General features: G+C 39.7%; 1 protein-coding gene across 3 annotated transcripts in view; it reads left to right on the forward strand.

Moving 5' to 3' along the window:
- Positions 1-820: 820 nt before the first annotated feature.
- Positions 821-16343, forward strand: part of CYLD (CYLD lysine 63 deubiquitinase) — a 28010-nt gene continuing 12487 nt past the window's right edge. Inside the window, exons 1-8 of one of the 3 annotated variants that reach the window (XM_089539509.1) lie at positions 821-945; positions 2415-2508; positions 5277-5943; positions 6260-6562; positions 7816-7921; positions 11582-11677; positions 12557-12673; positions 15086-15465. In XM_089539509.1, the coding sequence (XP_089395635.1) occupies positions 5440-5943; positions 6260-6562; positions 7816-7921; positions 11582-11677; positions 12557-12673; positions 15086-15465 (1506 nt within the window). In that variant the 5' untranslated portion in view covers positions 821-945; positions 2415-2508; positions 5277-5439. The remainder of the gene's footprint in view (positions 946-2414; positions 2509-5276; positions 5944-6259; positions 6563-7815; positions 7922-11581; positions 11678-12556; positions 12674-15085; positions 15466-16343) is intronic. The other 2 variants (XM_089539508.1, XM_089539510.1) reach the window with 2 other exon arrangements.

A 16343-nucleotide genomic window follows, 5' to 3' on the forward strand; every position in this document is an offset into this window, starting at 1 on the left:
ATATATATATATGACTATTTTTTATATATATATATATATATGACTATTTTTATATATATAGAAATATATATATATATATATATATATGTATATTGAAGGCTATTTTTAATATATATATATATATATATATATATATATATATATATATATATATGGCTATTTTAATACACACACACATATATATATATAAATTAGAATATAAATTAATATCTTTTTTAACAAGCAAGCTATACAGTGAAGACTACTCTTTTTAATGCATTTAATGTCTATGGAAGATCTGACCATGAACAGTTATTAAATCAAATCAGATTCTATTGCCAGCTATTCCCACAATCAGCCCAGACAGTTCCCTATTCCAGGCAGAACTAATGTTTATCAACACAACTGTCATAGCCCTTCCACCAATCGCTAACAGGGGCCTGGGACACATCGACCAATCATAATCCAGAATCCACTTTATTCCCCGCCCTTTCCATAAGAACTAATGGGGGGAAATAAAGCTCACTCAACGAATCACCTTCCAGTTTCGGGAGAAAGGCCCGCCTTTTTCGTTAACCGCTGACCAATCAGAAGCCAGCATCGTCAGCCAATGGGACGCCTTGGTTGCTTTTCCCCCCCCTTCTTCTTCTTCTTCTGCGGAGAGCTGCTGCAACCAAGCTTGGTTGTGTGTGTGGAAATTCCCTTCAGCTTCGAAAGGGTGGGGGAAGGGGCGGGGCTATTGGGGAGCAACCAATGGGAAAGAAGAATGAGTATCACGGCGTCGCGCTATTGGGTACGTGGGTGATCAAGGGGCGGTGCGGAGGGAGATTGGCGTGCTGAGCAAGGTAGGATGCGTGCCTCTCAGAGAGGCTGCCTCGGAGGAGATGAAGCGTCGTCGTCGTCGTCGGAGCGGGGCTTCGGCGGCCGAAGGAGGGGATGGCGACCCCTGAGGCGGCGCTGGTCCCGGTGAGTGGCGGTTGCAGCCGCTGCGGAGCCCTTTTCCTCCCTCTATAAGGCTGCGTTCGCGCTGCAGAGATAATAACCCATCTTGAGACCGCTTTGACTGCCTTTGGCTCAATGCTAGGGAATGATGGGAAATGTAGTTCCGCGAGACATTCAGCCTCCTCTGCCATAGCGCCACAATGAACTACAACTCCCACAATTCCCTGGGCAGTTAAAGCGATCTCAAAGCGGATTATTCCTGCAGTGTGTCACCTTTTGCTTTTTGCTCCCAACCCCCCCAGTTTTGTACTTCCTTCAGATCAAATCCAAGGATTGAATGTAATATGCATTTACCTTTAGAGGAAGAGTAATATGGAAGCATTGGGGAAGGAAGAAGAATCAATGAATAGAGAGTGATAAATTATTAATGAGGTTGTTGCTATTATTATTATTTATTAGCCCTAATGGCTATCAGTGTTATTACAGCCTTATAATATTATAGTGCCATTCCTTTGTGGAATTACGATGACAATATGAAAGGAAAACAGCAAGAAGAGTGAAGACATCCATCATCATTGTATGTTTTCCTTTTAAACGGTTCGATGCGAATCGGACTTAGACAAAGTAGTAAAGAACGAGTAACAAATGCAATTTTATTACAGGTTGAATGTGGGATATCATGTCTACAAGAAGCTTTTAAATACCGTTCTACGTAGGTGATAATATTAATTACGATCTAATTAAAACACTTGGCATTATAACGGCCCTTTCGTTTCCAGTGACTTCAGCAGGGTCTGCGGTGGCTTATTGGTTGATTTAATTAATTAACGGGAATATTAAGAACCTAATAGGAACACTTGAGCTAATATTAAAAGCGCTTCGATGTCTTAGAAGTACAATAAAGAGGAGGAGGAGGAGGAGGAGTATGACGGATGGAAGAGTTGCAGATACTCTAGGTAAAGGGTTATGGATACAACTCAGTTGGAGAGTCACTAGGATCTAATGAGCGCAAACTATTGAAGGTAGGAAGTCTGTGTTGATGTAAGGATATATTCGAAATACCATAATCTGAATAATAATAATAATAAAAATAATAAGGTTTATTTATATTTCCCGCCTCTCCGACGGATCAAGGCAGGTATTACAGCATGAATAAAATGGCAAAGGCAGTAAAGCACGGCAGAAATGACATCAAAACACAATGGAATACGTCAATCCCTGACCCTCCCACCAGATGATTAAAATGCAACAATTAAGATAATAACATCAGTGGCTTAGTATAGTGATTTTAATGATAACAAAATTAATAAAGATATAAAGATATAGTAAATTAATGAGTGTTTTGAAAACACAGCTTTTTTTTCTGGGGGGGGGGAAGGATCACAATTTCACAAATGAGATAGTATTCTAGAATACAGTCGGCCCTCCGCATTTGTGGCTCTGACTTTTGCATATTTGGTTATTTGCGGTTTCGATCCATATGTTCTCTCTAGGAATCGCTAGGTCCTCCGGCGCAACTCTGTGATCAACTCTTGGCAGATTTTGACCATAGAGGACCTGGAGATTCCTAGAGAGGTCTTCTCTCAGGTAAAAAGAATAGTGTTTTTTCTATTTGTGGTATTTCCACATCCACAAGGCTCCTTCACCCCTAACCCCTGCGAATGTGGAGTATTGTTTGGAGGCGTCTACTATAGTTGTTAACTTTTCCAAACTATGTCAATATCCTCTCCCATTAAGAAGGAAGAGAAAGAGAGAAGAGCAGCCCAACATACTAGGTCAGCCCTCCCTCCTTTTGTTAAGACTGACCACATCTCCTCAAAGCAAGAAAAGACCAAAAAAAGGGGGGGATCCATAGTTGAGTGACAGAACCCATGCTTTCTGTGCAGAAGGCAGTCCAGTCCTTGGTATCTCTATGTCCAGTCCATGGCTAGAGCCACTGGTAGTTTATAGGTAAAAGTGAGCTAGATGGACCAATGATCTAACATGATAAAAGATGGCTTTCTTTGTTTTGAGTGAGACAAAAGAAGGGTGTAAAGGTATATACATAACATGGGTACTATTTGCTTTCAGATCTTTCTCTTCCTTTTGCCTCAAGAACTGAAGAGCTGCTTTGTTTCTTGGAAGCTGATAAGCAGAACTTAGAAGTGATGGTCTTTCCTCTTGTTTTGTGCCTATAATCCATTTTTCGGTGTTGTACTTCCATTGTATCCTTATCGACCATGAGAAGTACATGTTGATGGATTTATCTACCCTTGCTTTTTAAGACTTGTCTGAGTTCACATGTTATTATTGAATCCTGTTGTGTGCCTCTAGGACAGAGATGGGCAGCTTCTAACAGTTAGGAGAGGGGCAAGGTTTTACCTCTTGACCAACTGTGGGCTTCATCAGGCCTGGAAGGTTGGTGGGGGGATAAAATGAAACAGGTTTTGGGGAGTGACTTTTATGGAGATTGAAGGGACCTTGCATCCTGTTCTAGGTGCAAACTGTTGCTCCTGGAGGCCCGGTTTTCCATTCAAAATTATCATTATTGGTAGGTTGTGGGTTTCGAAAATTGTGTCCAGGAATCACTATGGCTGCTCCTTATCTAGGACAGGCATGAGCAACATACAGCCCAGGGGACGCATGTGGCCCGCCAAGGATTTTGGGTGGCCTGCAAGTATGTGGAACAACTTCAAGGCTCCTCTGCTGCCCGGCCATCTCCTGAAGAGAAGGCCAGGTAGTAGAGGAGGAGGATGGGCAAATGCTTGCCAAGCAAGGCCCCTCTACTGCTTGGCTTTCTCCTGAGGATGGGTGAACACTTTCAATGCTCCTCTGCTGCTCAGCGGAAAGTGCCAGGCAGAGAAGGAGGAGGATGAATATTTAATTAAAGCCTATTTGCAGCCCAAAGAAATTAATGTATTTAATTGGCCCCTTCCTGCTGCCAAGTTGTACAGGTTGATCTAGGAGGAAGGGCAATTGAATCACCTCTTTCATATATCAGCTGATTTAGTAGTTGTTTTTGTACAAAATAGTCGCTTGAAGACCTCCAGTTTTGGAAGAAGCAAGTTATAAAAATTGACTTTCTGGATCAGACAGAAAAATCTTGTAACACTGAGTTTCCAAAGATGCCTCCAGAACACCATGTTCAGGGCATAAGAAGAAGAACCAATCACTCTTCTTTGTCCTTCATGTCTAGCACTAAGGCCAATACTACCCACCATGTGACAGATGGTTTATATTTGACAAGTCATCCTGTCAGTGTTGGCATTCTGATGTGTGTACCTGTGTGATGCCTGTTTCTAAGCATGTGTTTGCCTCAGGCACATGATACATTTTACGACGTAAACCTCTGAACATGTATAAAACCTCTTGGTAGATCTGTTATCTTTGAATTCATTATTTGACAGTTCTTACTCCACAAAGCCTGCCCAACTATGGGGAAATTGTTTTACTACTGCTTCCAGAATCCTCTGCTGGGCAAAGCCATTTGCCATGCCCAAATGTTTCCAAGAAAACGCAGAACCACACAAGTGTCTTCCCTTTTGCAGCAGATAGCTGCATAGACAGTTTTATGGAGTCCTAAATCTTCATTCAGTGGCCTTTTGCACTGCAGAAGAAAGATTTAACAGGCAATAAAAAGTGCTCAAGGAAGGCCGCTTTGGAAAGTCTCCCAGTATTTAGAAGTAAGTGGTGGAGTGCCAGAAGCAGGGAGGCTGAAAATGCCTCACGGATATCTGGCCCTTTATCTACCTATGGTTAGAGCCATCTGCCAAATGAGGACCTTGTAGCTACTCCACCGCCTGATACCTTTTAAACCACCAGTGAATTTGCCTTTCACTAAGACCTCATTACAAGTCTTAGTGAGTTACTGATGAAAGGTAGAAGACTAGCAATTTAAGAAAAACGCAGTCCATCTCATCTTTGCCATTCCTTCTGCCTTCTTGTATCTTTGACCTTCCATATACATTGAACCACACTGTTTGGAGATGGGCTGAGTAACTTGCACAAGAAGACCAGGTTTTGTTTCTTTTTTATAAGGAAGGAGAGCTGTTCTGTTCTACAGTAACAGATCAAAAATAGCTGTTCAAAGTGTAAATAAAGATGACACTGTTTTGGTATAATAGTCATTTTTTAAAAACACAGTCGTAGTTATGAGGAGTACACAATATAGCAGTTTTATTGTGCAGCCAAAATCTTTAGCATGGCCTTTCAGGCTACCTCAGAGCATTCTCTTTCTTGCCAGCTGGTTGCTGTAATAGGTCTATAAAAAACAGTGATGATGTTTGCTTTCAAAAGAGGTTTCTTTTCTTGTGCTTTGCTTTTATTATGGGGTCATTCAGCCTCCAGTGATACCATCTTTTATTTTTGTGCTCCAGGTCATCTGCTCTGGATTTAGCTCAGGAGGACATGGATGAAGACTCATTAACTCATTCTTGGAGCTGAGGCCTTGTAGTGGAATCCGATAATTCCTTTGCAGTTATTATGAAAACTTGGCTATTCTGAATATTCCTCTTTGTGTTCGTGCAAGTTTGAACCACAATGAGTTCGTGGAGTCAAGAAAAAGCCAGCTCTCCCTATTGGGAAGACCGTATATTTTACTTGCTTCTCCAAGAATGCAGCATTATAGACAAACAGACTCAAAAGTTATTGAAAGTACCCAAGGGTAGCATTGGTCAGTTTGTACAAGACCGGTCTTCAGGAGGACATACCAGAAGCAACCCTTCATCCAAAAGCAAAAAGTTACAAATAGGAATCAAGATTTTGGAGCAGCCCCATGCGGTTCTGCTTGTGGACGAGAAAGAAGTTGTTGAAATTGATGAGAAACGAGCGGAACTGCTTTTGGCAGTTACTAATTGTGAGGAAAGATACAGTATATTTAAAAGCAAGGCTAGACTGAGTAAGGGCCTCCACATTGAAGTTGGCTCAGCTGTGAAAGTACAGCTGAGGTCAGGAGATGAAAAATATCCTGGAGTTGTTCGCTTTAGAGGACCCTTGATACAAGAGAGATCACTGTCAGGCATATTCTTTGGAGTGGAGCTTTTGGTAAGTTTTCTTTATTTGTGCAAAAAACAGATTTTGTGTATGATTGCATAAATATTCTGAACGGATGAAAAAGACCTTTCATTTGTTTAAATTATATCTCACTTTTCCTTATACGTGTCTTAAGATGGTACATATGGCTCCATTTGTGCTTATAAACCACCTGTGGGATGGATTGGGTTTAGAGACCTTGCCAAAGCTCACCAAGTAAACTTCATCCCTGGGCAGTGTTTTCAACTTGTTCTCTCCTGTAAGTTCAGCATTCCATTTACTCTTATAACAGTACTTAACCAATGATACATTTCTTCTGCGTATCTAGGAAGAAGGTCGTGGTCAGGGATTTACAGATGGACAGTACCAAGGCAAACAGCTGTTCAGATGTGACGAGGACTGTGGAGTGTTTGTTGCACTGGACAAACTAGAGCTGATGGAAGATGATGACAATGAACTGGAAAATGACTATGCAGCTCCAGTTGACTCAATGCAGGTAGACCTTCCTCCTTTGGAGCTCAACTCCAGGGTTTCTGTGAAGATAGGGAAGAATATAGAGTATGGGACAGTTATATTCTGTGATGTCTTACCAGGAAACGAGAGTTTAGGATACGTTGTTGGAGTGGACATGGTAAGAAATTCACCTGATTCTTATAACTTTTTGCATGTGTGTTTAAATTTAGAGGTACATGCAATATTGGTGGGATGGATATCTGCAACCAACTTGTGACTCTTTTTGCCATATACAATTGCCACCCAGCAGCTTTGTTTAGCATTAGATAAAAACTGAATTAAGTTGGGTTTGGAAAGAACCACTTGCCAGATTATCTCAAGTGAGAGAGAGAATCTCTTTCAAGAAATCGGACAATGCAGCTTTACAGAAGATTTAATTCTTCTTTGCTTGGGCCATTTGAGCATAAATACTTGTAAATTTTTTATTAGTCTTTATTGGTTGATTACATTTTACCCCGCTAGTAATTTTTGTGGCCTTATTTATAGGACCCCTTTAAAACTTACTTGAAACTGACCGGGCACAATATTTCTTATTGATTTGTTCTGCTGACCAGCCAGCTTTATTATGACTCAAGGTTGGTTCTGCTGATCCTTTTCAGTTCTTTGGAATGATCATCTTGACATTTTTTTGCCTGCTAGGAGAGTATAAGGTTGGGCTTTTTTTAAAAGTTAATTGATATTCTGGCTCGAAGGATACATTTACTTTAAATACATTAGTAGCATATGCTGTTCTTCATTTTCCCTTTGCTTGTGTTTTGAAATCAGATGGGGCTTATTGAGACTTAAAATAAAAAGCAAATGAAGTAGTATTGTTGTTTTGGGGTATTAGTAGGCATTCAACATGGCAAAAAAAACCAACCTATTTTGCATTTTGAATATATATGGATGTATTTTTACTTTTGCTATTCAGTAAAGAAACAGGCATGTCTTTTCAGTATTGGAAGCTGCCTCTTAATAACAGAGTGGTAAAGAATCCAACAAAGCATGAAAGCCATTCATATATCTGTTGTGAATAGCTTTAGTTGTGGAACTTCTGTGTTGCTGACAAACTTTGCTTGGCTTTCCTCCCATCACTTGGGCAGTTTTTTAAATGTTGCAGTCTCCAGTGTACAAATGTCTGTGGCTCATCTGAAAACAAACAATATTGCAGAACACATTTCATTTCTTGAAATGTGGAAGGCAGAATAATGTCACAAGTGTCATACCTGAAATGCCATTGCAGAGGGAGTCTTGGCATTTCTTGTGAAAGCTTGTGTAATCTGTCTGTTTTGCATGTAGCCAAGACCTTGATTGAACCTTGCAGATGCTTTCTTGAAGTCTTCATGCACACCTTTTGGGCAACACATAACAGTGTTTTAAAATGGTTTTTAGGATAATCCAATTGGAAATTGGGATGGAAGATACAACGGACAACAGCTGTGTAGTTTTGCAAGTGTTGAAAGCACACTTCTCTTGCATATCAATGATGTTATCCCAGGTATGCCTTTTGTATATTATGTATACATGCATACACACATGTGTACATATTAAACCCTAATAGTTAGGCATCTAATGCTAATTTTATTGTTGATAAGGCATATATTATTATATTTCAGTTGGCAAATGTATTTGCTGGTTAGAAGGCTCACTAATCTATTGTGTGGGATTGCATTGCCTTCTATCTCATTCTATTGACTTGCATCTCCTTTGGGTTCCTGGAAATGTTATTCAAAGTCCTTAGGCTTCATGGTTTCATGTGTACAATTTCTTTCTTTCCCAACTCACCATAACCTGCCATTGACAGCATGGTGCTGTTTTACAGAAATGCTGGTCTTGTTGGACCTTTTTGTTTGTGTTAAAAAATGGAGATTAAAGGCACCATAATGAGGCACTGGGTTTTCTGCAGTGAGGAATTGTTTTGCTGTATTATGGCAGTGTGTGGGATAAGAAAGAGGAAGAGCATAGGGTGCAGAAAAGGGAGAGGCATTTCTGATTTCCATTTAATGGCCAGTTTACTGCTTAATTACATGCCTGGCTAAGAATATTATAAAAGCACATAATGAGAATCAACACATATTGCTTCTGACTATTTAATACTTGGTTAATAAGGAGGGCATTGTGCACTGAATTGTTTTCTTACACTTTCTTCAAAAGGAATATGTTCAAATGATGCCTGCATATGTTGTGGCAAAGGAATTGGCATTTGTAAATAGTGTTCAGAACCACAGGCAAGCTGTTCTTTCTTCATTGGTGCTGGAGTGCAATTTTTCCTATTCACGAGCTAACAACACAGACACCTATATACTGCATGTGTGATTAGATTATGGGAGCTGTCAGTAGCCTTGTACAGAGGCAGTTGTTCTCCTTGGGTAGCAGGACAATGGTCAGTCACCTAATGTAGTTAAGATCAGCTGGCACAGCCTCCATTAGACTGTGGTGGAACACAGGAAATACTGGATTGCTGTCACTGGTCTCGAAACGTAATGGTTTCATTTCTTTTCAGATATATTATGTAGATCCAGGGAAAGAGGAGGTTTGGCTCCTAGGTGTAGGGTGTTTTCTTCAAACTCTACAAAGTATAGGGAGAAGTGGTGGAGAAGGGTTGGAAATGCCACTAATACCCTTCTTCCTAAGATGAGATTTACTTGAGTGAGTCACTGACATATGCAAGAGCAGCCTTGCTGGATCGGGCTGGTCTGGTTCTGCATTATCTTCCCTGTTGTCAGTCTGATGGGGAAGTCCACAAACAGGAAAGGGGAGCCATTGTACCTTCCCACTTGTTCTCCCGAACTGAGTGCTTTTGGGAGGCCTGCCATCACTGTGATGATGGGTAACCATTGATAGTCTTACCTTCTATTGTGTGAGGGACAGAAATGTGGCAGGAGCTGTGACGTATGTTGTCTTTGGAGAACATAAGAGAAAATGTTAACTTAAAAACAGAAATTAAAGAAAAGCTGTAGACTTCAAAATATATTCTGTGATGAAAAGAGGCCCTAATCATAAGACTGATGCTATGGAGTGTTAGGTGTTTTAAGCATAATTGCCATCTTGTAAGAGCTTGAGGCAATGCTCTGCTGCTGCCTTTAAAAACATGCTAATATAGTTTCCTTGAAAGATCAGTCTTTCTTGGCTGGCTGGCTGGCTGAAGATAAGCTAATGTACTCCAGCGAAAGTAACTGAAGTGTGTTAATAGTGTGATTTCCAAGGGGCAGCTTGATTAAAGTGTAATTGAACAGCAATATTCTGATTGTGAAACATAAAGACACATTTTCATTTGAACTCTTTAACGGATATCTTGCTTGGTTAAAAATCTTCAGATGTCATGCAGAGAAAAATAGCAATTTTCTGTGTACGTGATAATATGCTATTTTAGTGAGAAGTCCTGTTTAGTAAAAAGCAGGAAAAGATACAGTGTTTTTTTTATTGAAATAAGCGCTTTGCATGCTTAGTTTTCCTCTCCAACACTTAAATCTACTTTTTTGTCCAGGATCCATCAGAAAATATTTGTGTTGGAGACTAAAAAGGGGAATCTCTTTTTGTGTGAGATGTTTCCATTTGCTAGGCAACTTGAAAAGCCGAGGCTGAAAAGCTTGATAAGTATATGCTACTCTACAAACCATGCAGGAAACGACTGACATAAATTTAGAGGCAATACTTGTGTTTTTGTTTTTTTTAAAGACTGTCCTTTGAAACATATGCTGTCATTGATTCTAGGGAAGGGGAAATGCAGAGTAAAGTTTCTTTTCCACACCAGATTTTTTATGCAACTTCACTGTAAGAATAAATCCAATTAAAATTCAAGTAAAATGGTATGCTGTGAAACCTGAAAGGAATGTGAGGCCCGAAGCATGCTCTATATGATTGATCCACTAAGGGCAAGGTAGTATGCTAACTGATGCAATTTTTATTATTTAAGGGCTTTTTACATCTTCCAAAAGAGTTTGTTTCTCTTAGTATGGTTTTAAATTATGACATTGTTTTTGCAATTGAGCAATTGATTGACTGGCCGAACACAAAGGGTGCTCAACAATGGCTCCTTTTCACCCTGGAGAGAAGTGACCAGTGGGGTCCCACAAGGCTATGTCCTGGGCCCAGTGCTATTCAACATCTTTATCAATGACTTGGATGACAGAATTGAGGGCATACTTATCAAATTTACAGACTATACCAAATTAGGAGGAATAGCTAATACTCCAGAGGACAGGATCGGAATTCAAAATGACCTGAATAGACTAGAAAGATGGGCCAAAGCTAACAAAATGAAATGCAACATGGAGAAATGTAAGGTACTGCACTCAGGGCAGAAAAATGAAATGCACAGATATAGGATGGGGGACACCTGGCTGAATGAAACTACTTGGGAAAGGGATCTGGGAGTCCAAGTAGACCACAAGTTGAACATAAGTCAACAGTGTGATGCGGCAGCTAAAAATGAACAATGCAGTTTTAGGCTGCAGCAATAAAAGTATAGTGTCTAGATCAAGGGAAGTAACAGTACCACTCTATTCTGCTTTGGTCAGACCCCACTTGGAATATTGTTTCTAGTTCTGGGCACCACAATTCAAAAAGGACATTGAGAAACTGGAGCGTGTCCAAAGGAAGGCATCTAAAATGATGAAGGGTCTGGAAACCATGCCCTATGAGGAATGACTTTAGGAGCTGGGGATGTTTAGCCTGGAGAAGAGAAGGTTAAGAGGTGATAATGATAGCCCTGTTTAAATATTTGAAGGGATGTCATATTGAGGAGGGAACAAGCTTGTTTTCTGCTGCTCCAGAGAACAGTGGATGCAAGCTCCAGAAAAAGAGATTCCACCTCAACATTAGGAGGAACTTCCTGACAGTAAGGGCTGTTCGATAGTGGAACACAGTCCTTCCTTGGAGTGTAGTGGAGTCTCCTTCCTTGGAAGTCTTTAAATAGAGGCTGGATGGCCATCTGTCAGGAATGCTTTAATTGAGAGTTCCTGCATGGCAGGGGGTTGGACTGGATGGCCCTTGTGGTCTCTTCCAACTCTACGATTCTATGATTCATGTGTACTATGCTAGTATCTGTCTGACAGTTGCCTCTGTTTTGACTAAATTGATACTTCAAAATGAATACACAAAATCTTTGTATTATGTATATTTCTGTATTGTAAATAACAATTCTGTTTTACTTTAGAGGCTGTGTCTCAGGAAAGGAGACCACCTAAACTTGCCTTTACCTCGCGAAGCGGCTGTGATAAAGGGTTCAATCACAGTAAGCCAAAGTCTACAGGTATTTTTACTCAGCTATTTTAGTGGAACATCAGATGTTAGTTACCTTCAAACATAATTTGCTAGAAAGACAGGATGCAAATGTAAACTAATATGTTTAACCGTTAAATAATTATTGTGCAAATACTCTAGAAATTAATAGAGTTGTTCAGAACTGCAGTTTAAAAACTGCTTTCTAATCTAAAACAGCTAGAGGTCTTTTAAGGTGCTACAAGCCTGATATTTATAATGGTCTGGGATTTCATTCATCAAACTCACAAAGTGTTGTGATTTGGCAAGTATATGGTGTCTAATCTACCATCTGCTGTTACGGTAATATATTTCTTGGACTTCGTGATGTTACAAGAGTGTTGTCCTTGCTGTAATACATAAACATGGTGGAGGAATTGCTGGCTATCTCTTCCAAGGAAATTCCTTCAGCTAATAATTCTAAATACATATTTTTGTAGTAATCTTGAGCTTGTGGCAGGGAACTGAATCCTGATGAGGGGAGAAAGTTTCAAAGCTGTAGTTGATTGATGCACTTTTGTTTTATGCAAAGTACTGTCTGAGTAAGGGTTAAAGGTCTGTGTAGATTGTACCAGATTGCAGTGATTGGACCAGGTCTGTAAGGTCTTTTGTAGGCTCCGCTATTACTTTGTAAGCTTAGCTGAAAGACTTGTTCTGAAGCAGTTGATGCCTTCCAGTTACGTTGGCTGGGAGTGATAGAAGTTCTGCTCCAACAGATCTGGAGAGCACCAGGTTAGGGAAGGGTTGCCTTAAAGGATTATAAAGCTTTCTGTTAATGTAACTGGGCATGTGTGTGTGTCTACTATATATCTTTTCTATATATCTTAATCATATATATATATATTGTTTTGTGCTATGGCTTGTGTCTTAGGTGCACTCTCTGACCCTGGAAATAGAAACAGATCAGAATTTTTCTACACCTTAAATGGATCTTCAGTTGATTCTCAACCACAGACAAAACCAAAAAACACATGGTATATTGATGAAGGTAATAAAAGACTAGACTTCACTACATTTCAGTATAGGCTGAACATCTGTTTGTGGCAATGAAAAGATTCTGCAATCAAATCATTTGAACATATTGGCCTGTTACAGACAGCCAAAATAAAGCTGCTTTGAGTCACAGTGGAGGTTTGGTGTTTCAATGATGCATGCGTCCTAAGAGTCCAGAAGTCGCACCAAAGCCATGCTCCAGCCCTAAGGACTGGAACATGGCTTTGGTGTGGCTTCTGGACTCTTAGGACGCATGCATCATTGAAACACCATACCTCTACTGTGACTTGAAGCAGCTTTATTTTGGCTGTCTGTAACAGGCCATTAATTGCCTTGCAGTTAAAAAGAAATCTGACTTACTAGCATGGCCTTGTAGAAGAATGATGGTTTTCATGCTTACTGTTGTTTAAGGTGCTGCCTCAGATGAGGGATGTTTTATCCTGCCTAGGGTTATTTATGTGATGCTAGCTGCTTAATTATTCCCCACAGTGGAATTATTCTACTATCTGTTTTGAACAGCTGAACCCAGTGCCATATTCTGAGCTACTGTGAAAATTGGGGGGGGGGGGGGGCAGGGTGGAGACATCTGTAGCCCTCTTGGTCTCAAAGAACTAGTTTTCTGGTTCCTTGGATGCGGGCCGGTATTGAATATATAACTCAAGGCATTTCACTTAGTACATCTTGCACAGTCACTGAGTCAGTCATAATAGAGGAGTCCTGAGGTAACATTCTGTGAAAGTTTGAGCTCACTCTCTCTATTAGAGCAGCTAGATTGCAGGCGCAGGATGCAAGATGCTTATAAATAGTAACTTACAAATACACAAGCTTGTGACTTCATCTACTCAGCTTTGACTCATGATTTATTTATGAATCGTCAGGTAATAACTTGGTGACTTTGTCCTCTGAAGCCTTTCAGTGACAGGGCCTTGTTTTTGTAAATAGTTGAATTCTAGCAAACTACTGTTGGAGGGTACAAACTTTCTTCCTTGCACCTAAGTCGTGACACAAATTTCTGTATTTTAGAGCTGTGATATTCAGTACTTCCAGTCCTAAGAACAAATATATTTGTAACTTTAAAAATGAAATCTACTGTAATTCCTTTATTGTATATCTCTCTTGCCCACAACCTCTGTACTCTCCTTCAGAACATATTGTGCTGAACATACTGCTAAGAGACATGTTAGATTTTGAGTTGCCCCTTCTTTATAGGGACCTTTATGAATTGTTGAAGGGGTTAAAGAGGAAGATACTCTGTGCATTCTTATTATTTGTCCAAGTCGTAAAACGTTTCAACTCATACATTAGTGTAGAATCAGTTTAAGCTGGTACCTCTTTCCCCTCCGTCTTGGATAATAACTGGTGAGTTGTCTGATGAGTCTCTGTTTTGTAAACTACTCATAAAAATACTTCAAACATTTGAACAGGAGTTAAATGTTGAATAGGAGTTTAAAAAGACCTACTGGGGCCTTGCACACTACACAATTATAGGGCTGTATTCTATTTTAACTCCTGTGGCAGCAACCAATGGAAATCTGGGATTTGCGGTTTTGGGAGGGCACCATAGCATTTAGAGTAGACTGTAGTACTATAATTCTGTAGTATAAAGTAGACTATAGTGTGCTCACTGTGGTGGTGTTCAGACTTTGTGTCACCTTGAACTCCTTTTCACACCATCTTGTCTGCTAAGCATCCCCTCTACCATTTGAAATGCATTTGGTACAGAGGATTCTGGAGAATGTTGTAGGGCACAGGGATAGTTTATGGAAAGGAGTGGCCAAGCCTATATGGTGCTGCTTGGGCTCCAAAATACCCCCAATACTTTATGGATTCCCCTCTAATGGATTGTAGAAGAAGATTGATAGCACTGGGTAGATACTTTAGGGAATCATGTCTGTCATCATGATCTTCTCATTGAGGAACACCAACTTTTGGAACACAATTTGTAAACTTATCTGTTATCTTAAGTCTAACTTCGATGGAGATTTTGTGATCTTTGTCCTTCCTCATAGTTGACTCACTTTAATCAGAATACAAATACAGAAATTTATAGGGCAATTGATTTTCAGCACAACCTTATGCATGTTTACTTGAAAATAGCTTTCACTGTGTCCAGTGGGGCTTACTCAAAATTAAAGTGTGCATACAATTGCAGCCTCAGTTCTTTGATCAGAAAGAAAATGCCTGTCCTTTATAAACTGTTCTTGCTTTGTTCTGTCTGAGCAAGTGCCAATATGCTTTTTAAGTAGGTCATTCTTTCATAATAGAATCAGTCCAAGAGAGAAATTCCATGCATATTTTAATACTTTTTTTGCAGAAAGCATACAGCTTTAGCTCAAGCACTAATGAAAGTTACTTGAATTCCTCTCATTTCATTATTTACTCTGTTTTGTTTATTTTATTTCTCCAGTTGCTGAAGACTCTGCAAAATCACTTAATGACTCTTCTTCGGGGTTTGGGCATTCTTCACCACCTCTGCAGCCTCCCCCAGCAAATACTTTATCAGCTGAAAACAGATTTCATTCCCTGCCTTTCAGTCTGACAAAAATGTCCAGCAGCAACAATGCTATAGGACACAGCCCACTTTCTTTATCTGTTCAATCAGTTATTGGCGAGGGTACTGTTGGGCCAACCCAGGAGAGCCCACCATCAGTGGTAGCACCTATCAATATGCATGGGCTTGAAGCAGGTTCCTTGGCAGAAGTGAAGGAGAACCCGCCTTTCTATGGTGTAATCCGTTGGATTGGGCAGCCACCGGGAGTGAACGAAGTCTTAGCAGGACTTGAACTGGTAATTGTAGCTATTTGTTTAAAATAAAGTTTATTAGTGTTACATTAAAACTTACAGCAACAACCGCAAAAAGAACAAACTAGAACAAACTAGCACATAAACTCACATCTACATACATTCACAATAACATAGATACATATACATACATACATACATACCCATTAACATACTACCAATCTCCTTACAAACATTGTAAAACACAACTTCCTAGTGTAATAGTTACCAGTTGTAATCCGTAGCAAAAACTGACTTTGAATAAATGTCACATACCAAATTAAATCGTCTCTCAGTCCTATTATCGTCTAATTTATTTCCATTATAATTAGAGAAACAAAAGAAAAAAAAAATCAAAAATTGAAAAATACATATTAAAAAATCCCATCTCCATATACTGACATTATTCAGCGGGTGATGTAGATAAACTCCCCTTTCTTCTTAACCATTTGTTAAACTCAGAGTTAGATTTTTATATAATTTTAGCAAAAATAAAATAAAAGTAAAAGGATAAATCAAATGTATTATACATTATACACTATGTTCCTTTCATCCTCAGGAAGTTGTTCACTCCAATTACAGCTAATTTTGAAAGTGCGTATTACTCCATCTATAAGATAGGCTGAGAGGTTTCTGATTTGAGGGAACCCAAGTTTCCCTGGAATGTGGTCTAAAAGCCATTAATAAGGATGCTTCTGAGTATACTTGTGATGTATGTTTAATATAACAGGACTGTGGGGCACCCCCCCCCCACACACACACCTCTTATTAAAAGAGTGTTGAATTGTGAAGGTTCATTTGTTTTTAGGATTGTGCTTGTCAGCGTTTCCCATTTGTCTTTCTCTTCAAACATGTTTAAATATTCCTTCCATCCCTAAATAGGG

This window comes from Sceloporus occidentalis, unplaced genomic scaffold (assembly GCF_023333645.1).
Source record: "Sceloporus occidentalis isolate IW3139 unplaced genomic scaffold, rSceOcc1.0.p SCAF_10, whole genome shotgun sequence".
Classification (NCBI taxonomy): domain Eukaryota; kingdom Metazoa; phylum Chordata; class Lepidosauria; order Squamata; family Phrynosomatidae; genus Sceloporus; species Sceloporus occidentalis.